Genomic DNA, 27,633 nt, shown 5'->3' on the forward strand with positions numbered 1-27,633 from the left:
ACTTTTCAAAGCCCTGGTGAAACTCTTGTACCCTGGCATTCCTACACATAGACTCAGTTATATCTTAACACTTTTTCCTGTTTTGCTCAATATTTGAGTCTGCTAATTCTTTGACATTTTTGAAGTGAGATAATGCAAAATTGCAGAGAGAAAAATAAACAAAGACTCAGCAATCTGTAAAATGGGGCTTTGCAGCCACAGCCAAGCCCTGCCAGGTGCCAGGGCAGGCTTGTGGGGACACCTCACCCATCCTGGACCACTTTTCCAGCCTCCCTCTGAGGATGTGGCATCACTGAGGATCAGTCCCCAGCACTGCTGCCACCAAAGAGCCCAGACTGGGCAAACTGGGGAAGGGGGAGAGCATCACAGAACACTGAGAGCAAAATTGTGTAGGGAAGAATTAATCTGCAGTACAGAAAATAATGAGTGAAAGGGAATGCAGATGAGGTGGAAAATAGAACCAGCTGTTTCAATTTGTGGCTGTGCAGGAGCAGAAAATCCAGAAGAAACTGATCTGATGATTCCCATCCACACCTCCCCATGTCCTGACACTCAGCTGGTATTCTGAATTATCCACTGATTCCAGGAGGTGATAAATCAGGCTGCAGCTGAGATTTAAATTGGAATCAAAGAGGGATCTGATGGGAGATTGGTTTCTATAGGAACTTGATGAAAGGAAGGGTCAGTGGGGAGCAGCAGGGCAGGGACAGCACCCAAAATACCAGTGGGATCTGAGAGGTGGCCAGGGGTGATTGTTTGACAGATGGGCAGCAGAGACCATGGGGTCTGGAGCTCAGGGATCTGATTTATCACATTCTGAGGGAAAAATCATCAGATTTTGCAACCAAAATTATTTTCTCACAACAATTTCTGGAATACAAACTAAAGTGTTTGATTAAAAATGAATCTTGAAAAACAGATCCATTCCAGCAGGTCAGGCACAGAACTGCTGTCCCCCTCCCAGCCAGAGACATGAGCACCTGTCTGAGGTCAAACCACTGTATTTGCCCTTAGCTCCCTTAAGTCATTTAAAAGTCAACATTGTGGCCTGTTCTTCACAGTGCCCTTTAACAGAACGTGCAGGTTTGCACTTGCAGTTTTTCAGGGTTAAAAAACAGCCCAAAAACCCAAGTCCCAACTGCCATTGTAGGGTGATTAATGGTTTGGTCCCTGCTGCACCTGCAGGTTTGAGCACTGCATCCATCAGCAGTGAGCCGTGGGCCTGCAGAGGCTGGGGCCAGGCTTACAGAAAAGATCAAACCCCCAAAGCTTGTTAAAGCAAAGCAGCCATAAAACCCTCACTCTCCCACAGAGAAGGATGTCTCAGTTGCTGGCAAGTGCTGCTGCTGTCCTGCTTTGCTTAGGGCAGCACATGGGGGACTTTGCCAGCCCCCTGTGGGCAGATAGGGGCTGCAGGTGGGTGGCCCCACAGTGTGGCTGTGTCCCACCAGAACAGCCCCAGCACAGAGCACAGAACAGACACAGCCACAGCACACAACAGCCCCAGCAGCTCCTCCCATACTGAAGCTCATTTTTGAGAAGCCCTTGTGGGAGCAGGGAATGTCACATCTTCGCCCCCACGCTCCATTGCAGACTTGTGGTGTTGCCTTTCCACATCCCCACATTTAAACTGCCAGGAAACCCTTGCAGAAGCTGTTCAGGATAAATGCTGATGAAATATGTCCCATCCAACAAATATTTCACCCCTAACTGCCTCTCACCACACTCCCTCACTCCCCCCTCAGGTTAGCTGGCTTTGGGGCGCAGATCAGCTGCCACATGCTCCTGATGTGCTGTCTAACCCCAAACTCCTTCCTGAGCACCGAGGCTGATATTCAGACACATGGAGAGCCAAGAGCTGCCCCACAGCAGTGCTCCCCCAGTGCCCCCCAGTAGCCCCAGTGCCCCTTGCCAAGCCTTGCTGGCAGCCAGCAGAGCTGAGCACTGCCTGGCTCTGCTTTTCACATCCCATAAAGGGCACCCTCATTCATCTGCAGACTGTGTAGGCTGGCCAGAATGTCAAGAAATGCGTCTTAGTTCCTCTTTGATAGTCTGCAAATTGGCGTTTTGCATTCAGAGTGACTCTGTCATGCACAGCACCCTGTGGGCCTCGGCACTGCCAACAGATCCTCCATGGAAAGGCCCATGGGAGCTCCAGACACAAACTCTGCCTTGTCCCCCCTCCCTGGGTCACAAATCTCTTCTTCTAGGGTCACAGGCAGTTTTCTCCCCACAATCCAATCTCTTTCATGCTAAGAGCAGGTTCTTTGGCTCTTTGGCAGGAGTTTCCTTCTGTTGTGTGTGGGGGAACCTGCACATACGGCACTCAAATTGCACCAACACCTCCTGTGGGCTCTGCAAGCAGCCACTGACGGCAGCAGGCAGCACAATCCTCTGAGAATCCTCTGAATTCCTGAGGGATCTGTACTGTGACCGTGTTCACAGGATGAGGGAAGAGACAAGGATTTGACTCCATGTTTCAGAAGGCTTGATTTATTATTTTATGGTATATATTATATTAAAACTCTACTAAAAGAACAGAAGAAAGGATTTCATCAGAAGGCTATCTAAGAATAGAATAAGAAAGAATGATAACAAAGGCTTGTGACTCAGACTCTCTGTCTGATCCAGCTCGCTGTGATTGGACATTAATTGTAGACAACGACACGAGACCAATCACAGATCCACCTGTTGCATTCCACAGCAGCATATAATAAATGTTTACATTTTGTTCCTGAGGCCTCTCAGCTTCTCAGGAGGAAAAATCCTAAGAAAAGGATTTTCCATAAAAGATGTCTGTGACACTGTACTCCCTCCCACCTCCTGTGGGCTCTGCTGTCTCGCTCCAAATACAGACACACCGACCGACGCAGAAAACTCAAACAAAACAAAGCTAAGCAAAATGTTTAAAACCGGTTTCTCTCTTTTAAGGATCTTTATGCATTAGACCTAGAACCATATCGCTACTCTGGGGTGAACCTGACCGGCTTCCGGATCCTCAACGTGGAGAACCCCCACGTGTCCTCCATCATTGAGAAGTGGTCCATGGAGAGGCTGCAGTCAGCACCCAAGGCCGAGCTAGGGCTCCTGGATGGTGTGATGATGGTACGGGCAGTTCAAACAGGGCACAGGGGTCTGGGGAGCAGGGCAGGAAGGCTGGGACAGTCATTGAGGCCTAAATGTTACTTCTATTGGTTTTTGCACCAGTAACAACTCATTCCAGGTGTCTGCCCTGAGGCGCTTTCTTTCGTTAACAACTGTCCCTCAAAGTCTGCGGTGAAGCCCACACCCCACTGCTGTGGTAACGCTTCTGCTCAGGCCCAGCTGCCAACAGATTGCCACCAGACAAGGCAGGTAGCCAGGACGTGTCCCAGAGGGGTCCAGCTTTGAGCTCTCAAACCCCTTTTGGCTTTGCTCTCAGCCCTGAGAGCAAAGGGACACCAGCACCCAGGGCTGGGAGCACAGCACACAGCCAGACTGGACCAGGCATTTTGCAGAGATTGAGGCAGGGGAAAGAGCCAAAGCAATGGGCAGAGATGGGCTGAGCTGCAGCTTTGATGACTCCTTTTAGGGCCTGATGGCAGCTCTGCTCTGCTGAGTTACTGCTGGGAAGGTACAGCACCTGCTCGCCCATCTGTCTTCCCTGCCAGGCTGTCTCCGACCCCCAGAACTGCTGACTGCCTCCCTCCTTCCCTTCCCCTTAGATCTGCCAGAAAGTGGCAAAGCCTCCCAGACTTTCACCTTGAAGTGGCTCCTCAGATCCCTGCTGCTGTGTTTGTTGTTAGGGGAGAGACCCCCACTCTCCCCAGGCTCCTGCCTCTCCCCAGGCTGAGCCCCCCTGTGCCTGCAGCACAGCTTGGTCCCCATCCCCTCTTTGCTCTCTCAGAGGGATCCTGCCTTTGATTCCTCTTTGCCAGGCGTCTATCCACTGGGGCCTGGACTCAGCTGGGCATTACAGTCTGTAATTCACCATGAAATTGCATGGATATATCCTTGCCCCCCCTTTCCTCCAGCCCCAAATTCCCAAACCTGTCCCTGCTGTGGTTCATACCCACCCACGGATGCAGGTGGGGCTCCTGCTCTTCATGCTTGGTTGCTGAGGGAAGGGAAGGTCACAGGGATGGCTGCCAAGGCTGGAGGATTTTCTCCATGGCTACGTCCTGTGAGATGTTTGCTCAGTTATTTGCTGTATTATTTTGTTTTATTGTGGTTTATTACGCTGCTGCTACACTCACATCTGTTTCGTGGCTCCGTGAAGCCAGCAAATAATGTATTTTCACTAGGAGGTCTTACCACATCAGAGTGAAAAATAAATCCAATTCTCTTGATCAGTGTTTGGGTGTAAGATGGGGCATCTCAAATTGAATCTAAAATCATCACATTATATGGGGGGAAAAAATTCTCCCTAGTTCAGATCACTGAAATGCTAAAATATGTTACAAAGCCATGAGGTCCTGATTTTGGTGACAGCTTGTGTCATTTTTGGAAAACTGTGTGCCCACAAATATCTCTGTTTCTTATTTTCCCATGTATAAAATAGTGTAGAAAATATGTTCTTGTATATTTTTTTTTACACTCAGACAAAACAGACTCAATAAGAAAACTCTGTTACTACCTTCTACATTTAGAAGCCGTTGCCTCCCTCTTTGACACCACAGCAGGAAATGTGCAAGAAACAACCCGAACAGACAAACAGCACTTCCAGAATCGCTGATTTTAGGCAAAACCCCGAGCTTTTGATCTAAACAACCAAGGAACCACCAGGGAGCACAGGCAGAGAAATCCTGGGGCTGGCGGGGGTAACTCAGAGCAGGTTCCACCTTTTCCTACTGTGAAAAACGCCAATCACTTGTTTTTAAAATTGTAAAAGTTTAATAGTAATAAAATGGTTATAAAAATAATAATATAATTAGAGGAATAATAATTTGGACAATTTGGATTAGGACAATATGAGACAATAGAAACAAAGAGTTACGGATGGCCAAGTACCTTTTCTGGGCAGCCCGAAAAAGGACCCACGTTAACAGAGGATTAATCCTTAAAAACAACAACCTGTTGCATATTCATACATCTCATATATGATGCATAAATTCCATTCAAACACAGGATTCTGTCTGGTCATTGTCAGCTTCCTCCTCATAATCCTAACGGTGTCCTCCTGCCTGAGAGAGGCGGGAAGAAGTTGATTTCTTCTGATAATGGAGCAATAAGTTCTCTTTCTCTGAAAGATTTAGGTGTCCTGTGACTGCTATCTTGCTGCCAGTCCTTTCTTTAGAAAAAAAGTACCTTACAAGTATATTTTCTATTTTAACAATTTTTGTTACAACCTAAAAATATATTTAACGCACCACTTAAGAGAATTAATACAGCATCACTTTCTAACACAACACATACAATATTCATTTGAACATTTGCAAAAAAACCAATCACAAAATTGGCATTTTTCACTCAGCAAGCCACCAACGCTGTCCCCCTTCCCTTTAGACAGACGCTGCCCTGCTGTACGACGCGGTGCACGTGGTGTCCGTGTGCTACCAGCGCGCGCCGCAGATGACCGTCAACTCCCTGCAGTGCCACCGCCACAAGGCCTGGAGGTTCGGCGGCCGCTTCATGAACTTCATAAAAGAGGTAAAAACGTGGTTTTAATTGACTGTAAACATTATTCCCCCTGAGCAGCAGGTTCCTGGGGGTAGGTAGTGGAGGCTTGGGAGGTCCGGCGTTGGAAAACTCCCTGGACTGGAGTTGTGCAGTCCCTCAGTGCTCCCACTGATGCCTTAGGATTTTAGCTTTTGTATCTATTTTATATCTTTTTTCATCTATTTGTAATCCTGTAGGTCTTTAGTGTAGCACTCTAAGCTCCATATGCAGTGTGAGCTGCTGTGGTGGTCCCAGGACGAGGGAAGAGATAAGAATCTTGACTCCATGTTTCAGAAGGCTGATTTGTTATTTTATGTTATATATATTAATTATAATAACAATACATATAATTATAACTATATATGATATAGAACAATTATGTATAATTATAATAATTATATATATTATGTTGTATGTATCATGTTGTTATATTATATTATATTATATTATATTATATTATATTATATTATATTATATTATATTATAAGAAAATGATATAATAAAAGAATAGAAGAAAGGATTTCATCACAAGGCTAGCAAGGAATAGAAAAGGAATGATAATAAAATCTTGACTGCTCACAGCCTCAACACGGGGGGCTGTCATTGGTCATTGAGTAAAAGCAATTTCACATGCTGGGTAAACAATTGTCCAAATCACATTCCAAAGCAGCAAAACATGGAGAAGTTGAAGCTTCTCAGGAGAAAAGATCCTAATGAAAGGATTTTTCATAAAGTATGTCTGTGACATATTTCCCATTTTGGGCCGACACAACAATTCCTCTCCAGGCCTGGCAATCAGGGACACCTCACTGCCTCAGGCTCTGAGAGATGGAAGCAAAAGTGAGTTGGGGGCAGCAAACTTGGGGTAAAATGACTGCATGACCTGAAGCTGTAACTGGAGGATGAACCACCAATATGCAAATGGACCAAACTTATAAAAGCGTGAAAACCTGTCATCATCCATTTTTTTGAGTTTAGTCCCTTCATCTGCCCAAAATGTACCTGAAGACCCTTCAACAAATATAACCCTTTTTATTGCCTTAATGTTGTCTGGCCTCTGTTTTTAGGTAGCCCAAAAAGGCACCAGCCCTGTGGGAGCTGCAGGGCTCAGCACGCAGCTGTGTGTGCTCCAGCTGGGCTCCTCAAACATTCCGTGTTTTCCTCAGCTCCCGAGGGGCTCTGAGGGCTGCACATCCCACAGGCAAACCACCTGCACGCCCAAATGAGCAAACAGAGCCTCCCCAGGACTCCAGGGTGGCAAGGCTGGGAGCAGGCTGTCACTGCTGCTCAGGAATTAATGAGGGAGAGCCAGAGGAGCGTGTTTACTGGGAGAAACGCCAGTTACTCCCCCTGAGAATACATTATGGCACCTTGATCACACTGGAATATTTCAAGCTCCCCCACCCATAAAATAAACACATTTCTCAGTGAGCAGCCTGCATGGGGATGCTCAGGGGAGAGATCCCCAGGCTCAGCTCCACACTGCTGGGATGTGATGCTGAGCAGCAGCCTGGCATTCCTGCAGGAGCATCCTCCTCAGGACAATGCCACAGCACATCCAGCACTGTCCCAGGCACTGGACACCTCAGTGGCCCCCAGCTCCTGCTCTGCTGGCACACAGCACCTGGCAATAGGGGTTCTATCACCTCCTAAATCAGAGAGATTCATTCTAGGGGTGCTGCAAAGTGAACAGTGGGAAAGAAATCGAATTACATAGAGGATTTTTTGTGGAATTGAATTGAGGCATCTTTACCCCAAGCTCCTGCTCCTGATCCCAGTCAGCCCAGGCTGTTCAGGACCTCAGTCAGCCAAGCAGTGAAAAATCTCTGGGAATGGGATGTCCCCAGTCCCAGTGAGCACCTTCCCTGTCCTTATGCTGCCAAAAAATGAAGCAGGGCACCAGCAGCACATGGCCCCAGACTCCTGTGCCTGTTTCCAAACCTCATAGCTTGCTTGCATGAACACATTCCTGGCCTCTTCTGCTCCACTGTCCCTCTGGAAGGACAGAGGGAAGCATCCCCATCATTTAAGCTTCCACACACCTTGGAAGCAGCAGCAGGTTGGTGCACAAAGGGATTTCTCCTGGCTGGAGCTGCCCCAGAGCCAGTGTTTGTCAGCACCACAAGGATGAAGGCAGCTCACAAGGATGCTGTGATAAATGCAAGTCGTTTTCTACTGAGTCATCACGTCCTGCAACAGCTGGTGAGCACAAAAGGTGCGAACAGAAATTGTAGCAAGGACTGCAAGAGAGGGAAGGAAATCTCCAGCTCCGTCTGCAGTCTGAGCAGCAGCGGAGGGATTATTAATTAATCAGGCTCTTTAGGGAGAAAGAACCAGCATAAGGACTAATTAAAAGAACATACAGTGGAGGGCAAAAGATTATTTATGATACTGAGTAACAGCCCTGCTACTTTTTCTCCCTTGCACAGGCCCAATGGGAAGGATTAACGGGACGCATTGTCTTTAATAAAACCAGTGGTTTACGGACAGATTTTGATTTGGATATCATCAGTCTCAAAGAAGACGGCCTTGAAAAGGTAGGCAGGGTTTGTTTTATCTGCATGTGGCTGAGGATAACGCTGGTGCTCAGCAACAGAGATGGTTGGTGCTGTATTGATTCCAGGTTTCTGGGGTTTATATAAAAGGATATTCACTTTGTGGGATTTCTCAGATCCTTTTCCATGCTCAACCATGACTCACTCGCCCTGAAGCCAGTGCGTGGGATTACAGATTGCAGAAGTGCTTGTGGCACTTTTCCTGGGATAGTGGAGGCAAAAGAAACTTTCTGAGCATCCATTAACCCCTCCTTGCCCTAAGCAGGCAGGAATGATGCCTGTCCCACTCCCTCTTGGTGGTCTGGCTCAGAAACCCTCGGTTCTTCTCTGAGGAGAACACAGCACTGGAGATCATCATCTGCAGTCATTTCCCACTATGAAATTGCCCAAGGCTGGGAACAACCCCAGTTTATTACAGCCTGGAGTTTACAGGATGATGCACTGGGTATTTTATTTATTATCTAAGGGACAATAAGGAAAAAAGATAAGGTGGCTTTGCCTGTCTGGCTGGGGGTGTCATGAGGGTCAAAGCCATGAAGACTGCATCCTTAGGTCCTCCAAATTAGTGCAGATCTCCTCTGGGCACAGTAAACCATGATGATGTGCAAATCTGATCCCAGGTGTGCCTGGGGACTTAATTTCCTTCTCTTCAATTACTTGAAAAAAGCAAACTTAAAATAAAAAGGCAACACACACAGCCTTAAAGCCCTTAGATTGCAGGTTTCAAGGTGAGATCAGCTGATGACAAACAGAGCAGCGAGCGGCTGCAGCACATGGAGCTGTGATTTCCAGGAAATTCCATGATTCTGACTACTCTGTGAGCAGCTCTGTGTCCCTGTCCTGCTACAAGTGTCTATCATCTGTACAGGAGGAATTTGGCAGGGCAGCAAGGCCCTTTCTAGAGCAGAGTCTGCTTTGAGACAGGTACCAGGTGCCCATGGCAGCCGGGCACAGTGCTGGCTCTGTCCCTCTGGGCAGGGGGACAGGTTCTGAACCCACAGGACACCTGGCTGGCAGCAGGGAGGGATTTCAATTACCTGTGCATGGCCTGAGAGCACAGGGGGCTGGTGCAGGGAATTAATCACTCAGCACAGGGAGGCAGCCCCAGGGCTGGAGGCAGCCATGGATCCATTCTCTGTTTGGAGGGGAGGCTCCCGTGCCACATCCCCTTTCCTCACCGTTTGGTTTTCCTGGGATTTGAAATGAATGGCAGCCACACTTCCCCAACACAGCAGCAGCTCTGTGCCTCAGGTAACACAGCTCAAGGTCACTACAGCTCTCTCCTGCTGGGGAGATTTTGGTGTCAAATAAGGAATAAAAGAAATGTTTCAAATCAACCCAGTGACCTTCAGTCTCACAGAGCTGGGGAAGGTGCTGGTGCTCGCAAGAACTGAGCAGCAGCTGACCTTTGTAGCCTTATTTCCTCACAAAATATTTTGTTTATAGAGCCTAACCCAAAAATAACAACATATCTTTTTGAAGTCCAGCAGCACCGAGGCGCTGCTGGAGAGCTGTGCTGGGCAGATAATAGAAAACATTCCAGCCTTTTGTACCACATGAATCCAAATGTTTAAGCACAGCCACAGAATCACCTGTCAAACCAACACCTCTCAGGTGGGCTGAGCAGAGCTGGCACCAGCTGGAGTTATTGCAGTTCTCTGTCACATCAAGCCCACTGGAAGCTGCCAAACCTCGACGTGTCCCCTGCACACCCCATCAACTTTTGTCGCCAATAATTCAGAGGTTTCACAGTTCCCACCATTATTCTCCTGAAAGCTTCGTGTCAGCTCCAGAGGGGTTTTAAAGTATCGATGTCAAATCTCTGTTGAAGCCAGAATTCTGTCAATAGTTAATCTGAACTAACAAACACCAAACTACAAACAAATCCCAGCTGGATTGTGCTTTATGTATCACAGCTTATGTTTGTTGAGCTTTAGGATTGAACCCCCTGATCCTCATACCTCCTGGATGTTCCAGGGATTACAGGAGTATTACCAAATCCTAATTACATATAGTTTGACTATCTGACTCACACAGTTCTCCTAAAGGACTTTTTCCTTTTTCTTCCTTTTTTAATATTTTAAACTGATTAATTCAGTCTTAAGTGCCGTGCATTTAATTTTCTTAAAGAAAACGTAGCAAGGCAGAAGTGAGTTGGGCTGCAGTGCAGCAAACTGGGGCCTCTCAGGCTTGCTTTTTTCCCATCCACAATAATAATAATTTTTGACATTGCAGCTGTTGTGTGATCCAAGGCAGAGATGGGGGATCGCTTCGGTTTTACCTGAAATATTTAAAACCTTTCACAAAGTTCACGGAAACTCTTCCAGAATTTATGACAATTTTTTTTTGCCAGGCAGCATTGCTCATTACAAAGTCTCTTTTTGGGGATGCAGTAAAACCAAGTTCTCCCCTTGGACTGCTGAAGAGGCTGAAGAATCTTAAAAACAGCAATAAATAAAAGATGGGATGCTGCTGGCTCCCAGGTGGATTGAGCTGCCTGCCTTTGGCTTCTCTCCGAGTCCCACCTTGCAGTTTGACCCTACAGATGGATCGTTCTGTTCCCATTTCCAGGTGGGGTTTGTTTTATTCTCCCTGCCAGGCTGGCTCCGTGGCCACCCCGCTCCATTTTCTGGCAGCACTCCCACATTCCTGCAGCTTTCCTGACATTTTATCTCTCTGTCACAGTCCTTTAGCCACTCCTGCCTTCAAAGTTTGTCCCAAAGGCTCCCCTGCACCGTGGAGATCAGGTTAACAGGCTTAGCCTCGCCCAGATGACTTCCTTAAACAGAGACATGCTTTGCCATTTCTGGATCAATAGACTTCATTGAAGTCTAATAATTTATTACATTTGACAGCTTGAGAAAACAGAGCACCTGAAGTAGAGCTGATGTGCCTGTGCCACCCCCTCCTCCAGGTTTGAAGCCAGGACTGAGACCCCCCTATTGCAGGGATTTCCCAAAGGGGGGCCCATGGCACACCTAGGGATGTGTTAGAAACCTCCAGCTGATTTGCCACGGCACAGAGAGCAGGAATGGGCCCTATCAGGGATCTGCAGAGCTGGTCGAGCCTTTTTAATCCTCCCCACCAAAGCAAATTGGTGGGGAAATGGAAAAGAAAGAAAATGGGCTCCGATCTGTGGTTATTTTTCTTTCGCTGTGCTTTATCCTTGCCCAGATTTGACTCTTTAGTGTGGTTTGATTGTTGCTCAATGCGGTGCCTTTGCAAATTATTCATTCATTCATTCGGCCCCTAAATTCAAGCCCCCACAGTCTTCATCCACTGCAGCAGCACAGGGGCTGTGGAACGTGTCACATGTGGAACATGGACTGACCTGCAGCTGAAGGGTTAATTCATGGTAATTCCAGTTTTGCTGCTGTTTGCTGCAGAGAAAAGAAGGAAGTTCTCTTTTCCAGGCCAGTAGGATGCTGGGAACATTAAAGAATGCAGGTAGGGATTGAGGAATTGGAGATGGGGGGTTCACTGTGTTGCTTTGCTTCCTCTCAGGTTGGAGCATGGAGCCCTTCAGATGGTTTGAACATCACAGAAATCTCCAAAGGACGAGGGCCCAACGTCACGGACTCGCTGAGCAACAGATCCCTGATTGTCACCACGGTGCTGGTAGGGGACTGCCAGCCTGTCACTGTCCTTCCCCACAGCCCCAGGGATAACCCAGGGATCCCCAATGGCTCTGAAAGCTCACAGCACCCCAGTGCCTTTTAAAAGGATGGGACTCGGTATAGTGGGGATTTGTATCATAAAAGGAATGGGACCAAGGTGCCCAGAGGGGAACAGAGACAGGGGACACCTGGTCTAGGGCAGAAGGGCTGGAACCAAAGGTCTTGGATCCCTCAGCAAGGGGTTAGCAGGGTGGAAGCTGAACATAAGCCAAAGACAGATGCTGCAGCAGCTTTCCTTGCAAATCAGCCACTCCTCCTGACGAACTTCCCATCCACCACATGACATTTTTTCCCATTAAACATTTCCATGGCTGTGGAATTGTCTGGGTCCAGGCCATGGTTCCCACCACACCTCAAAGGCTGTGGCATAATGCAAAATGATGGAGCCAGGAGGGGACTGTCAGCCATCTGCCTTTGACAGACTTTCTTCAGGCAACATTTCCATCTCGAGCTCTGCGAGCACGTAGGAATTACATAAGGCACGGGGTGATATCAGTTCCCATTAATTGTGCCACTCCATGGGCCTGCACATGTGCCAGGGGGTTTCCACCTTGGAACCAGGGCTGTCCTGGATCCCTGTGCCCAGGGGAGGAGGGAATGTGCTCAGACCTGAGTTCTGCAGTGATTGCACGGCGTATGCCGGAGTGTGAAACATAAAATAGAGCCCTGGATGTTATTTGCATTTGCAACACCCCTTTGTAGTTCTGCACTGCTGTAATTGACGAGAGAAGAGCCATAGGAGGAGCCTTTAAAAGAAAAAGCATGAAAGGCTATTTTTTCCCCTTTTGCTCATATTGCAGTGACTTGTTGGAAGAGAAATATTACCCCAGCAGCCAGTGCCGCTCTCCCCAAGCAATATGGGAACTGTGAAGTTATGAAATTGAGGGCACCTTCACTGAGAAATCGATTAGCAAACTGAGAGAGCTTGTGAATTGGATGTCTGGCTATTTTCAGTAATAAATTGTGAAATAGTCCGTGAATAAGTGGTTCACAGAGTTCAGAATTACCCCCTAGGAAATGTTTGAGACCTGGAGATACATTACTGAAGCGAGCGACGTCCTAATGTTCAGTGCTTCGGCTGTTAAATATGTATGTAATCCCTACAGCGCTTCCCAAAATTAATAGTGCTTTATGGCTGCTCTGGAGCCATGGATTTATATCGAGATCCATAGATTCATCTGATTCACAAACAAAGCACTAATTCCAGAGCAGAAAGCCGAGGAGGCGGAGGGGGAGTGCAGGATTGAGCCGAGCTGCACGTGCCAAGCTAAACTCCATGGGCGTGATGTGATCAGCTGGGCTTTAGAACTCTGCAAATGGGGCCCTGTGTGCTGCCACATCCCCTCCTGACTCTGCTGCTGGGTCAAAGGAGCACCCTCTGCCCCTCCATGGGAGCACAGAGCTCCAGGGCAGAGCTGGGGCTGGCAGGTGGGCAAAGACAAGCACCATATGAGCCCCCTCCTCAGAGCACCCCACCAAACCAGGCACTGTGAGTGCTCTAATGAAGGCTCCAGACCTGCCTTCCCGCCTCTTCAAGCCCCCCCATGCCTGGGTAAAATCACAGAGGGTGTTTGCCAGCACAAAGCGCAGTCCTACCTCACCCTCCCTCTCTGGCCACCCCACAGCAAGGACAGGAACCCTGCAGACTCCCCCAGTCTGAGCCAGGGACTCGCTGGAGGTACCTCAGCCTCCTCTTGCCTTCCAGCTCTTGCCTGCTGCCCACCACCTTTTCCATTTCCATCTGTCCTCCACACGTTTTTCCCTCAGGCTCCCTGATGTTGCTCGTCCTCAGTGGCTGCCCAAGCCTGAGAGGCACCAAAGGATGCTGGACTTCTCTGTGTGTCCATTTCAACTCCACCTGTCAGCCCCTGCTCAAGGGGAGGGATCCACAGGTGCTTTAGCTGTCCTCTGTGTTGGAGCCCTGCTATAGGTCACACACCCCCAGCTCTCCCAGGCAGCCAGAAGAGCAGCACACAGCACAAAGTTTCCCTGGGCAGCAGCTGGGCAGTGTCCATCAGGCAGTGCCAGCACAGAGTGAGCTGAGTGGGGAGGTTTTGGGGTGGCCCCAGCCATGCACAGCTCTCAAAGCCTGAATTTCCACCACAATCCTGTGGTGAATGGCAGGTACCGTGTGCAGGGCACGGGGGTGAGTTTGTCCTCCCCCTCTTTTGCTGTTTCTAACACTTCATTTTCAGAGCATGAAATGGTTATTTTTCTCCCTGAAATCCCACCAAATGGAAAACAGTTGGCTGCTCAGAAGAGACAAAATTAAATTTTGTGGGGTAAACAAGGTTGCTAATTAGCTGATGCGCTGTGCAAAGTTAATTTATTCCCAACATGTCACAGTGCCAGCCCTGCCTGGAGAGCCTGTGCCTGGCGGCTCGGGCTGACCTGCAGAGGTGGCCTTGCCTCCAGCTGACCCTGAACTGGGACTTTTTGCTTTCCCTGGGCAGGAGGAGCCCTTTGTGATGTTCCGTAAATCTGACACGGCGCTGTTTGGGAACGACCGCTTCGAGGGTTACTGCATCGACCTCCTGAAGGAGCTGGCCATCATCCTGGGCTTCTCCTACGAGATCCGCCTGGTGGAGGATGGCAAATACGGGGCACAGGATGAGAAGGGCCAGTGGAATGGCATGATCAAGGAGCTCATCGACCACGTGAGTGAGCCCATGGGTGGCTGACGAGGGTTGGCTGTGCCAGGCTGTGCCCGCCACTGTAAGAGCCTGAATGAGGGATGCAGGACTGCTCTCCAAAATACAGTTTATTACACCCAAGATGTTACAGGAGTCCAGAATAGTGGGTGACAGAGCCTGTGCCTACAGCTGTCAGCTCCAGCTGCAGGCAGACCTGGAGGCCCACATCCCTCATTCAGGCTCTTACTAATGGTGCCTCACATTGGGCACCACTGTAAGAGCTTAAAAGAGAGATGTGGGACTCCATGCAGATCCTCAAAATGCAGTTTATTGTATCCAAGAGGTTACCGCGGTCCAGGGTTGTGAGCAACAGAGCCTGTGCCCACAGCTGTCAGCTCCAGCTGCAGGCAGGCCTGGAGACCTTAGTTTAGGTTACAAATGCATTCTATACTTCTCTTTTGGTTACAATGCATTATATACTTTTCTTTGCTGAGCATCTTAATACAGCAGAACCAATCTATACCTTAACTTTTATCTATAGCCTACCATAACTAATATAATTACCATATTCATGTTACTGTTTTCCAATCACTAAAAGTCAGTACATTACAGTTTAAGCTAGAAGTTGGTTTTCAGTTTTCTTGCAGTGGAAAATTCTGAGACTTTTTTTACTTGCAACATTGGCAGGCTTGTTTGCCTGTGCTATCTTTCTGCTTGGTAAAAGCATCCTCTTGTTGGAGGTGAGTTTATCCCTTACTCTAAGCCATAAAACCCCCTTCTAACTAACACACCCTTTGCTTCCTTGGTTATCCAGTAAGACTGGCTCAGCAATTCTTTTCTTCTATATCAAAACTTGCTTTCATTTCTATTCCTTCTTCAGATTCTACATTCAAAAATCTTTCTGCCCAGCACACATACCTGTGAGGCTTTCTTGTCAAACTTTCATCCTTGCCAACATCCCTGGGCTGGCTCTCTGGGGTGGGACAGGTGAATTTCTCACTGACCCAGAATATCCACAGCGAGCTCCTGACCCTGCTTGGCTCCTTGTCACACTGTTTGCCAGAATATCCCTCTGTCTGGCTCTTCCAAATATTAATTTGAAATTCCTGAAAAGGGCTGTTTTCCCAGCACAGAAATGGGCTCAGTGGCTCCAGGCACAGCCTGTCCCACAGTGGGAATCAGGCTGGGTGTGGGGACAGGGAAGAGGCTTCCCCTGGACCGGGGGCACATGGGGTGTCCTGGGCTGGCAGCATGAGCTGCTCTCACCCCCGAGGACAAACACAGGCAAGGGCACAGCACCAATGCAGCCTGGGCAGCCCAGGCATGTCCCAGACACAGCCCAGCCCAGAGGAGACATCCAGACTGCAGGAGCAGGTGTGCCCCGGATGGTTTCATTTTTTATTTTCTATAAGAGCAACTTATTTACTAAATTCTCCTGGGACACAGAGCTCCCTCTGCCACACAGCAGCTGTGCTTCTCCTTCCATGGCCACTTCCAGGAGCCCTTTAAGCCCCAGGGAACCTGTTGGAGCAGCAGCTTTGCTCCCGCAGCTGCCAAAGCGCCGCCGCCTCTGAAACCGCCACTCGCGGCCAGAGCCTGCTCAGTTTGCTAATTAGATATCTTGCCTCCAGCACATCCTGTGATCCCAAGGGCCCAGTTATGGAGGTGAGGAAAGCTGGTGTTTTTATGAATATCTGATTCCCAGCGAAGGCCTCTGGAAGAAAAGCTGAGGACAAAAAGAATGCTGCTCTCTGCAGCACAGGCAGCAGCGCAGGCAGTGCAGAGCACTCTCCTCCTGAGCATCCTGCTCAAGTGGGGCAGCCCTTGACCACCCCCAGGTCCTGGCTACATTCTGAATCCACAGCCTAAGCAGCAAAGACACAAAAATAATCCGCTGTAGAGCTGTGATGCTCTTACCATTCATGGGAGAAGAATGAGTTTGCTGGGTGAGTCACTGTGGTGTGTGGAGAGTCAAGCACTGGTTGGGACTGATGAGTGGCTCAGGAGCTGGGCTGGGCTTCCAATCTGCTCTCTCTGCCCTAAATGACATTGGACAAGTTGCTTCTGTGCACTGCTTCCTCCATCTGTAAAATGCAGATGATAATTATTATGTCCCTTTATAGGGACAGAGTGATGCTTAATCAGTTTGTGACAAGCACTGCAGCCCTGGTCTGGCCTGGCCCAGGGAGCAGGAGAGCAGCAAGGGCAGGCAAGGACAGCCCTGGGGAGCAGGACTCCATCTCATGGGGGAGCTCTGCAAACCTGCCTCGGTGCTTTTCCTTCTGGAAAACTCCGTGCAGCTCAAACCACAGATTTTAGAGCCTCTTACACAACAGCCCTGCCGAGTTAGATGAGTGGCAGTGTCCCAGTGGAAGCTCTGCTGCTCCGAGTGATGTGAGTGACACAGATCAGAGCTGACACCGAGTGGCAGCTGTGCCCTTTGGCAGAGCCCCTTGGGACACAGCTCCTCTGCCTGGCCCTGCTGCTGGGAGCAGCCTCGGGAGCTCTGTCAGTGCTGGGAGCAGCCTCTGGAGCTCCGTCAGTGCTGGGAGCAGCCTCTGGAACTCTCTCAAAGCTTGGGATGGGCTCTGGAGCTCTCTCAGTGCTGCGAGCAGCCTCTGGAGCTCCCTCAGTGCTGGGAGCAGCCTCTAGAGCTCTCTCAAAGCTTGGGATGGGCTCTGGAGCTCTCTCAGTGCTGGGATTGGGCTCTGGAGCTCTCACTGCACTGCAGAGCTCACAAGGAACAAATCCCTCCCAAGCGAATAGAAGCCAGACAGTCAATCAGCCCAAACCATGTCACTTCCAGTGTCCTGCAAGACACCACAAGGCTCTCAGGAGGCTTCAGTCATTCCCAAAGCTGTGGTCAGCTACTTGAGATAGACAAAAAGGAGGTTTGAGGAGCAATCTCATTAAATAACACAAAATTCATGGTCAAACCTGCATGGTAGCATTTCTTGGGTAACTATCTAAAAAGCAAATCATCACACAGCAGCAGGAAAGGGCCAAACATCCTCTTCCAAGGCAAGTTGAGTTCTTAGCTGTGAGATGCAGCTCTGTGCTCTGTCCTGCATGGCTGAGCTTGTGCCTGCAGGGACACTGCCCAGGCCCCACATGAAGCCATTAGCTCCTTTATCTGCATGCCATTGCTTTTTATAGCAGCGTTTATGTAAAGCCTTCAGAAGTGAAATTGCAGCCAGATGGGCCCTACCTCAGCAGCATCTTCGCCTGGTGTGGGGAAAGGCACAACCCATGGACACTGCAACAGGCCAGAGTGAGCTTATTTCACACCCAGGAGGAAAAGTGTTAGAGACAGCATTCAAATCAAGTGGTGGTGATGAAAACAGGGCTGCCCATATCCAGAGTTTGGTATCTGAGGCGGTTTTCCTCTGTGTCCAGCTGGTTTTCCTCTGTGTTCAGCCCTGAAAACAGGGCTGCCCACATCCAGAGTTTGGTATCTGAGCTGGTTTTCCTCTGTGCTCAGCGTCTCCTTCTCATAAACAAATTGGAATTATTCAGGTGGGAGCATAAAGCAGGCCGGATTTTGTGAGGTCAGGATTAATTCAGTGCAGAAATCCATTGCATTGCTGAAAATCCCCTTAGTCCCCTGGGCTGCTGTGACACAGGTGGGCTGAACTGCTGTGGGCTCCCTGAATGACCTGGGCAGAGCAGGGGGTGAGGTGAGAGGCTAAAATGGTGATTATTGTTGCTCAGAGGGCCTGGGAGCCGTGGGAGCAGCAGATTCTGAATAGCAGGAATCAGCAGATTCTGCATCCCAGGAATCAGCCAACTCAGCTGAGGCTGAAATTTGGAGAGGAGAAGCAAGGGGCACCTGTCCCCTGGGCTGGAGATGGCATCAGAGGAGCTGGGTGAGGGTGGCCTGGGCAGGTGCATGACTGCAGTGTCTAGGGGACAAAGGTGCTGTCACCAAAGGGGTAAATGCCCAAAAGTTGGCACCCCAAAGGTGAATAATGTGCTGGGACAGGTGTTTACACAGTGAGCTGGCTGCAGTCACGAATCCTCCCCCTCCTCTCCCTCTGATCTAGACGTGCCTGGCCACAGGCAGGGATGCCTCAGGCTATGATCCTTTGTAAAATCCCTGTGTTTCTAGTCTGGCCTTAAGCATAAACAGGAAAAGCAACAGCAATCAGAGCAGCCACAGCACGACCCTGCCTCTGACAGGTCCCCAGTAGCAGATCCAGAGACAACAGCACCATGCAGCCTTGTGCAACAGCCCTGCCCTGCTGCCTTTCATCTGCTGCTCATCCTCAGCACAAAAAGTCCCTGTTTTGAGGAGTTCAGTTCATTCCCTGGAGAAGTAACCTCAGCCCACTGCTTATTGTCACCCCTCTGGCCATTCCTGCAGAGGAGCCTTGATCAGAAGGGTCACGAGAGCTGAACTCAGGTATTCAGGGAGGTCTGGGCAACGCAGGTGATGCAGAGAAGTTCCTGAGCCCTTTATTCATAGCAAACAGGGAGCCTGACAACTGCCAAACCTCCTCCTTTCAGCAACAGTGAGCTGCTATTGATGTTTATTCATAGAAATTATTACTGATACAAGCAAAGCTCCACTGCACACCGTGGCCCATCCGTTCTGATTTATAAATTCCAGTTGTCTGGCAAAGCAATGTCTGCAAATCTTCCCTATTGTTTGTGGGCAGAATCCCATAAAACCAGCAGAATGAGTTGTTCTGGACATTTTGCACAAACTTGTTCACAAATAAAACTTGTCTTCTGCTGCGACAGTGCACATCACATTGCCATTCAATCTGAAACTTCAGGTGGGAATAAAAGAGATGTGGCAAATACTGGGGTTTCTGATGGAAATCCCTGCCAATGGCAACTGTGGAGGACTTGTAATATCCATCCTTAGGGACTATTCTTGACAGTTGATTTAACAATTCCACAATAAGTGGGCATTTTCTGACAGTAAATTCTGGCAGAAATACATATGGCACCACACTGCCAGCTCCCCATTAATGCTCCTGCACTGGTGGATGTTTTATCTCACTTGTCATGAACTGGGGCTTCATTTGGATGTCATTGGGCCAGGGATATGGAGCAAATAATTCAATTACATGTGTCCTCCACCTTTTAGACACTGCAGGACCTCAGTGTTAGGGACAGGATGGTGTCACAGACATCTTTTATGAAAAAGCCTTTCCTTAGGATTTTTCCTCCTGAGAAGCTGAGAGGCCTCAGGAACAAAATGTAAACATGGATTATCTGCTGCTGTGGAATGCAACAGGTGCATCTGTGATTGGTCTCACGTGGTTGTTTGTAATTAATGGCCAATCACAGTCAACTGGCTTGGACAGAGAGCCCAAGCCACAACCCTGTGTTATCATTCTTTCTTTTTCTATTCTTAGCCAGCCTTCTGATGAAATCCTTTCTTCTATTCTTTTAGTACACTTTTAATATAATATATATAATAAAATAATAAATCAAGCCTTCTGAAACATGGAGTCAGATCCTCATCTCTTCCCTCATCCTAAGACTCCTGTGAACATGGTCACAGGATGGAAATAAACCAGAAGAGCTTTTCCTTTTGTGCTCAGATGACTACTGGGTGGATTCATGACTGGGTCATGCTCAGAGATCCAGGTGAAGGATCTGTGTATGGGGAGTTCAGGTTCTCTGTGAGTTCAGGTTCTCAGGTGTCCCTGCCCCTTGCTGGTTTGTTCACCTGCCAGGAATCCATAGGACAGGGCTTGTTTCTCACAGCAGGGCCATTCTCACCTGAATCCTCCATCCTTCACATCCCTCAGGTACAATTCATGGCAGTTCCAGCTCTGGAGTTCTTCCTTAAAGTGAAGATTACAAAAGCCCCAACAGGACCTCACGGCCTTCATTCCTCCTCTTCAGCTCAGGGTTTTCCTGCCAACATCTCTTCTTAACTCACCCAAATATTGAATAAATCCATTGACAAACATGATGTCTAGTTAGGACTGAGATTGCAATAGCAGCCATTAAGAGCTGGAGTGACTTAGCACTGACCCCGCCCTCCTTGAGCATCCCCTGAGAGTGCATCCCTGCCCCTGGGCAGGCACAGGGCTCTCAGAGACCCCCACACCTGCCCCAGCAGCAGCAGCCCCTCCTTTCTGAGCCATGCTCTGCTGCTGGGCAGGTGTGAGCCCAGCACACCCTGGGGACAGGGAGTGTCAGAACCCAGGACATTCCTCTGGCGGCCCTGGGTGACTCCAGACCCTGGCAGGGGGCTCAGAGACCTTGGCACAGAGTCACAAACACCTGTGCCTTTGATTTTAGCCCATGGAAAACAATTACCAACTTTGTGTGAAGATTTACAAGCCACAAGAGTTTGAATAGAATGATAATGAATTTATCACAGGGTGAAATGTAGAATTTTGGGGATTTAGAATGGGGGTTCAAGAGGCAAGATGGAGGAATCTGGGCATGTCCTGTCCTCCTCCTTCTTTTTCTTGCCCTCCATCTTCTGCTGTGATGGTGGCACTTCTGGGTTGGTTTAGAGTAGAGACAGACTGTCTGACATAGGTGAATCATATTGGAAAATTATTGTAAATAAAGTACAGGTAGTGCTTAGTATAAAAAGCTAACACCACCCCAAGGGCAGGGACTGTGCCACAAACTGACCTGCCAGACAGACCTCAGCAGGTCAGAGAGAGAATGTTATAGATAAGAGAAAATAAACAACCTTGAAAAGCAGAACCGACAAATCTCGACTTCTTCAGTCATGGGGCTGGGAAAAAGAGACTTTCTGATACCTCAGGGATCATCTCTACCACAGAAACCTGAGAATGGAGCAGGAGCAGGACACAGCAGCCAGGCAAGGAGAGTAGGGAGCAGAGACAGGGCCCAAGGCAGAAGCCCCAGTGCTGGCAGTGGCAAGAGACACCGAGGGATGACAGTGCCAGACCTGGGTAACAATTAAATCAGTAAAACACACACACACACTATTTCTGTCTCTCAGGCAACACACACATGATTAGTTTATGTAAATACCTAACGCAGATTGGCAAAATAAGCACAGAGGCAGCTTCTTTTCTTGAATAAATATTTATCTTGGTGCTTATGCTGTTGGTGGGCTCTGCCATGACCAGCCACTGCCTGCAGCTTGGCTCTGGCTGAGGTCAGGCACTGCAGGATTCCCACAGTGACCATGGCTGCACTAGAGGTGTTCTGACCCACAGGCCACATCTCCCTGATAAGTGAGAATTTGGAGATAAGAATTGGCATTTTCTGATGAAAACCAAATATCTCGGCAGCAAATTCAATCATCCCTGTGCTGAACACCCTGTGGTGAACTCACAGCTGTTCCAGCCAAGTGAAATGCTGGAACTAGGTGAATGAGGAGATCCAAACCCTTGGAGGTGTGTAGGAGAAGTGTCTGTGTTTGATGTGCCTTGGCAGAATTCATCTTTTTGGCCTCAGTTCAGCAGAACACTTAAGAACAGGCACAAGACTTGGAAGACGTGTGAGCTCCAGTAAAACAGAGGTGTAGGCTTAAGTGCTTTTGCTGGACAAGGGTCTTTAAGCCACTGGCACTTGCTCTAATTCCTCATCTTTAATAAAACCCACCTGACTGTGCAACAGCACAAGAGCCAGGGCTGAGTAAAGGAAGCAGCCAGAGTCTGGTAATTGACTGCCCAGTTTGGAATGTCAGAGCACGACAAATCAAAGCTTCACCCTTGGTGGGTTTGATTTAGATCCTCTCTGTCAGCAAAGCCTTAATTAGAGGCCACCTTCAGAAAAATCTGCATTGATAAAAAGGATGTGGAAGTGCAGCCCTGTGCTGCCTCTAATTGCTCAGAACACACCCCAGCCCAGGCTCCAGAATCCCTGCTCTGTCCTGCCTGAATGTGACATTTCCTGCAAGGACACGGGGCTGGGAGCACATCATAGGAGCTGCTGGAGACACACAGTAAAATTTTATTTCTGTGCTAAAAGCAGTTGGATCCCTGGGCATCCATGCAGAGCTCTCTCTCTCCATTTTCTGTGGCAAAGCACAAACTCCAGGCTGTTCTTTAGCTCACTGCATTGTTCTGACAAATTTGGCTGAGGATCCCCCTGCCTGGCCATTGCCAGCGAACTCTGACCACAGAACATTTGCTGCCTCCTTCAGAAAAACCCATAGCCAAATCCTTCCACATCTTCTTTGCCTTTCCCTGGTGAGTCAGGACACCCACACAGACGTGATGGAGGAGGGAAAATGCTGCATTTCTTTCGCCATTTCTGCCTTGTGACTGTGCGGAGCGCTAAGCCAAAATTTCCAGGTGTGCTGTGAGGTGGTGGGAGCAGCCAAGCTCCAAAGCTGCCAGGATGGTCCCCAGGATGCAGAACACCAATGCCACCTCCAACCCCCTTCAGCTTCTGTCCATGTCACCACAAGCACAGCTGGCACAATGGGCTCACTGGGAAAATGTTGTTCCCATTTTCCACAGGTTTTGACAAATGCCAGTGACTGAAATGAGCTCTGACGTAAAAATGAATTTCCATCTGTAAAGTGAGAAGGAAAGGAGACCGGAGAGCAGCTGGAGAGCCATGTTAGAACAAAACCACATCATTTTTGCCCTTGTTACATCATTCCTGAAGGCCTCTGTTCAGGAGCTCTAAGGCTGCACTTATAGGAGGGGTCCCTTACACACACACGTGTAAATGGACAAAAGCTCATGTAGAGATTCCTCCTACAGTAAAAGGCCCAAATTCCTTTATTTATAAATATTGCACTGACTTGATCACAGATTGGAAAGGTCAAATGAAACCTCTAGTACAACCTTTACCTCCAGCACAGGCCAGGGATCTGCTCTGGTTCCTACAGTTTGAAGCAAAGTATGTTCCATCCAGTATTGATTTAAAGTCCATGAATAATGACAAATCTACTGTATCTCAAGGTAATTATCACCCATGGGTAATTTAGAATTTTAATTTTCAGAACCAGATGTTAAATAAATCTCGCCCGGGCTCCTGGCATGGGGGGAGGTTCTGCTCAACTTCAGAGCTGTAATTTATGTGTCTGTGTTTCTTTGGAAGTTCACAATCCCAAAGAATGATTTGCAAAGCTCAGGCAAGGAGGGTGATATTGAGGAAACCTTGGATGTGTTTACTTGTGGCTTTTAAGAACCTGGGTGAATGTTTAGTGAGAGGAATGAATGCAGCTCTTAACCAACAGAAAGAGGGTGAATGTGGCTGCTCGTTGAATTAACACATAAATTAGTAAATAATTAGAAATAATGGAAACAAACACAATTCATACAAGCTGTAGGGATAAAGAATATGCTCAGCTGAAATTTGGTTGGACCAAATCCATTTGGTTGGGCTGTAGTTTACAGTGAATATTGTACCCCAACATCTGTATTTTACAGTGAATATTGTACCCCAACATCTGTATTTTACATTGAACATTGTACCCCCAACATCTGTGTTTCACAGCAAACACTGTTACCCTCAAAATCTGTGTTTTACAGTGAACATTGTACCCCCAACATCTGTATTTCACAGCAAACACTGTACCCCCAATATCTGTACTTCACAGCACTGTACCTCCAACATCTGTATTTCACACCAAATGTGTACCACATGTGCAACAGCAGGGAGGAACCCCAGGGCTGCACTTTGGGGGTTCTTGGCCTGTTTCTGCTGTGTGCGAGCTGTGGTGTCTCCAAGGGGATGGAAACACCTCGGTTTGTGACTCCTCCTTTCTCCCTGCCTGTTTTCCCCCTCTCTTTGCAGAAAGCTGACCTGGCCGTGGCTCCTCTGACCATCACTCACGTCCGGGAGAAAGCCATCGACTTCTCCAAGCCCTTCATGACCCTGGGGGTCAGCATCCTCTACAGGAAGCCCAACGGGACCAACCCCAGCGTGTTCTCCTTCCTCAACCCTCTCTCTCCTGACATCTGGATGTACATCCTGCTGGCCTACCTGGGGGTCAGCTGTGTGCTCTTTGTCATAGCCAGGTAAGGGCTCCCTGCTGGCAGCTGCAGCATCCAGAGCTGTCCTGGCCCACAGGCCATGTCTCCCAGATAACTGAGAATTTGGAGATAAGAATTGGCATTTTCTGATGAAAACCCTTGTCACCCCTGAGATGCCCCCTGGTCCATCACCATGGGCTGGCTGCTCATTTTCACACACTCACAACATGGAAGAATTTTAAGATTTCAGGAGTTTTACAGCTTTTCTGTCAGCACCTCCTGGTGTATGAAGAGATGTATTTCTGTATCATTGTCCATTCATGCTCTCTGCTCACACCTTTCCCAGCCTCTGCTGGGACCTGTGCTCCCATCTCCCCCACCTTTTCCCTCTTCTGTCTCTGTAAAGCTCACACAGACCCTTCCCTCTACCAAAAGAACGGAGATGCCTTTGCTACGGATCAGACATTGTGTCTGTTTATAAAATTAATATGCATCTAATTAGCATGTTTAAATCCTCTATGTTTAAAGGCACAATTTGCATACATTTGCATGTCTTGTTAATTCCACAGGGCCTTTGATGAGACACAGTCCAGGGCTGCTCTCAATCCATGATCCCACCTTTTCAAATCAAAACAAAGCACTTTCCCCCTCCTGCAGGCAGGTGCCCTCCATGACCACACACAGCCCTCAATGGGATATTTTGCATAAACATCTCATCCAGGAAAGAGTCCTCAGCCCACTCTGCAGTTTCATGCTCATTTCTCATTATTTCCAGTTGCATTTATACCTGTGGGGATTTCAGAACCCTCCCTGTTTTCGTCTGGGGGTCCATGCAGACCCTTTTCCCCAAGGCCTGCTGTGCTGCACCTCTCTGGGAGCATCCATCAGAAACATTTCCCCCTCATCCACTGGCATTAGAGAGTCACAGGGAAAATCAGACACAGAGCTGGAGCAAGCAGACTCCATTAACCCTGATGGTACAACAAATCTACAATTTTCAGCATCCCTCAGTCCAGGGGGGCATTTAGAGCACATTTCCTGCATTCACTCTGTCATATCCTAATTACACAGAACAGCAGAGTGAGCTGGGCACGAGTGCTGTGAGCACCTGCAGGGCTCACATTAGGAGCTTGTTTTTTCCAGCTCATAATGGCCAGATCCAGCCCACATTGTCCAGATCCCACTTTCAAAGGATGTTAAACATGCATGGTGAGGCAGGTACATCCTCTGGCCCCTCCTCTGCACAGAGACAGAGCTGGACATTTGTTTTCTGTCACTTTTGTATTAGGGACAGCTTAATGAAGCAACACAGATTCCAAGGTCCTCTCAGAAGTTTATTAGATTTCACATTATTTTATAGACTGTTATGAGAAAGCTGGACCTGATTGGTCCTCAATCAACACCCCTCACCTCACTGGCAAATCAGGAACACCCTTCTTGTACACATCTTACAAGCAAAAAACAAGTTCAAAACACCAGCTGCAAAGATTAAAGATTATTTTAATTCTTTCTCTGAGCGCCCTCAAAGCTCCCTCAGAGCAATGCCTGGGCAAGTTTATCTGACTTTCTCCCTGACCAGACTGTCAGCATCCACAGTTTTCCTCTCAGAGGACATGGAGGGCCCTCCCTGATCCAGATCCTGCAATCACCCTCCTGCCTTCTCTTTGCCTTCCCTCCCCACCCAACCTGTCAGGGATAACCAGGGCTCTCAGCATCACAGGACTCTGCTCTGGGGATGTGCAAGGTAACCATGAGAAGGAAAATCCTGTGGTGGCTGACAGACAGCCCTTGTCTGTCTGTCCCTGCCATCCAGGCAGGGCACAGTTGAGTGGGCTTCAGTGGCACAGCCTGCTCCTGTGGCCTGCAGGGACAATCCAAACACAATTTTACATTTTGGAGCTTATATCTCCCAGCTCATAATGACCAAATCCAGCCCAAATTGTCCAGATTCCAGTTTTAAAGCATGTTAAATGTGCAAATCGTATCTGCATGTGAAATGCTGCAGCAAGGCTGAAGGAAATGCTGGGCAGGCCCTGATGTGAAAGCCCCCAGTCACCACTTTGCACAAACAGGGATGTCTGTCCAAGCATGGCAGCATTGCCTGGTTTTTGGCTGAAAACCGTAAGAACTGTGGCTTTGTCTCAGGTTTTATTCTGACATGAACCTCAGCATCTCACTCCATCACATCAATTATGATGTTGTAGAACAATTTTTCCCTATCAGGCTATTTTTTTGAACTAAATTCAACACATAAAATATTGCAATTACAGTTCCTTTTTCACATTTTGCTCCTGACATTTCTTCTGTCATCCTATTTTTCAAATAACACCAAGTATTCCGGGTAATTAAAATTCTGCTGGAATGGTCTTTTAACACATAGAGATGGAAGGCAAGAGATTTCACAGGGAAAATATTTATTGCATTCAGAAGTAATGGAAACAATATCTGCTTTTGACCCCAGCAAGGCCTCTGAAATCCAATTCTCAGCAGAAAACCACAATCAAAATAGAAAAGCCTTAATTCAGAGACATGACTCTTCTGAACTAGGCACCAGAGCCCTCTGCTCATGCCATAACCATAGGTCAATGCCACTTAAAACAGACTCAGGAACTATTTAGAGGCAGGCAAAGGATGGATTTGGTTCATATGTCATTTTAATCAGCCTTTCTTCACTATTGATAGAGCTCCCAGCCCCCAGAGAGCCACCAACACTGATTTGTCCCCACGGCTCCATGGGATGCTGTGTCTGGAGGTTCTGGTGCCAGTCCTTGGGCTCACACAGCCTCCAAATTACACCAAACCCCTTTGGCTGCATGGCAGAGTGGGTTTAATCTTCATCCTAATTGTTGCATTGAGGTCTGGTGTGGCATTTACATTCTCTGAAAAAATCCCTTCACCCAGGATTTTCCTCCTGGGAGGGTGAGAAGCCTCAGAGAAAAGGAAAACAATTCTTATCTCATTTGCTTCTCCTGTGTTGTGCTCATGTGTGGAATGTGTTTAAAAAGGAAAACAATTCTTATCTCATTTGCTTCTCCTGTGTTTTGCTCATGTGGAATGTGTTTTGAGAGTGTTTACCCCCAGGTGATTGTTTCATTGGATTCTGCTGTGAGTTGTTTTCACTCCTTGGCCAATCAGTGCCAAGCTGTGTTGGGACTCTGGAAAGTGTCACAAGTTTCCATTATTATCTTTTTAGCATTCAGTATCTTTTCTGTATTCTTCAGTATAGTATAGTATAGTATTCTCTAAT

The 27,633-nt window shown here is 48.2% G+C and overlaps 1 protein-coding gene across 1 annotated transcript in view; it reads left to right on the forward strand.

Moving 5' to 3' along the window:
* Nucleotides 1-27,633, forward strand: part of GRIK3 (glutamate ionotropic receptor kainate type subunit 3) — a 126,029-nt gene that overhangs the window by 81,959 nt on the left and 16,437 nt on the right. The window contains exons 6-11 of the mRNA XM_058819929.1: nt 2,932-3,105; nt 5,485-5,628; nt 8,067-8,174; nt 11,697-11,810; nt 14,323-14,526; nt 24,208-24,431. Coding sequence (XP_058675912.1) covers nt 2,932-3,105; nt 5,485-5,628; nt 8,067-8,174; nt 11,697-11,810; nt 14,323-14,526; nt 24,208-24,431 — 968 coding nt within the window. The remainder of the gene's footprint in view (nt 1-2,931; nt 3,106-5,484; nt 5,629-8,066; nt 8,175-11,696; nt 11,811-14,322; nt 14,527-24,207; nt 24,432-27,633) is intronic.

This window comes from Ammospiza caudacuta, chromosome 25 (assembly GCF_027887145.1).
Source record: "Ammospiza caudacuta isolate bAmmCau1 chromosome 25, bAmmCau1.pri, whole genome shotgun sequence".
NCBI classification, from domain to species: domain Eukaryota; kingdom Metazoa; phylum Chordata; class Aves; order Passeriformes; family Passerellidae; genus Ammospiza; species Ammospiza caudacuta.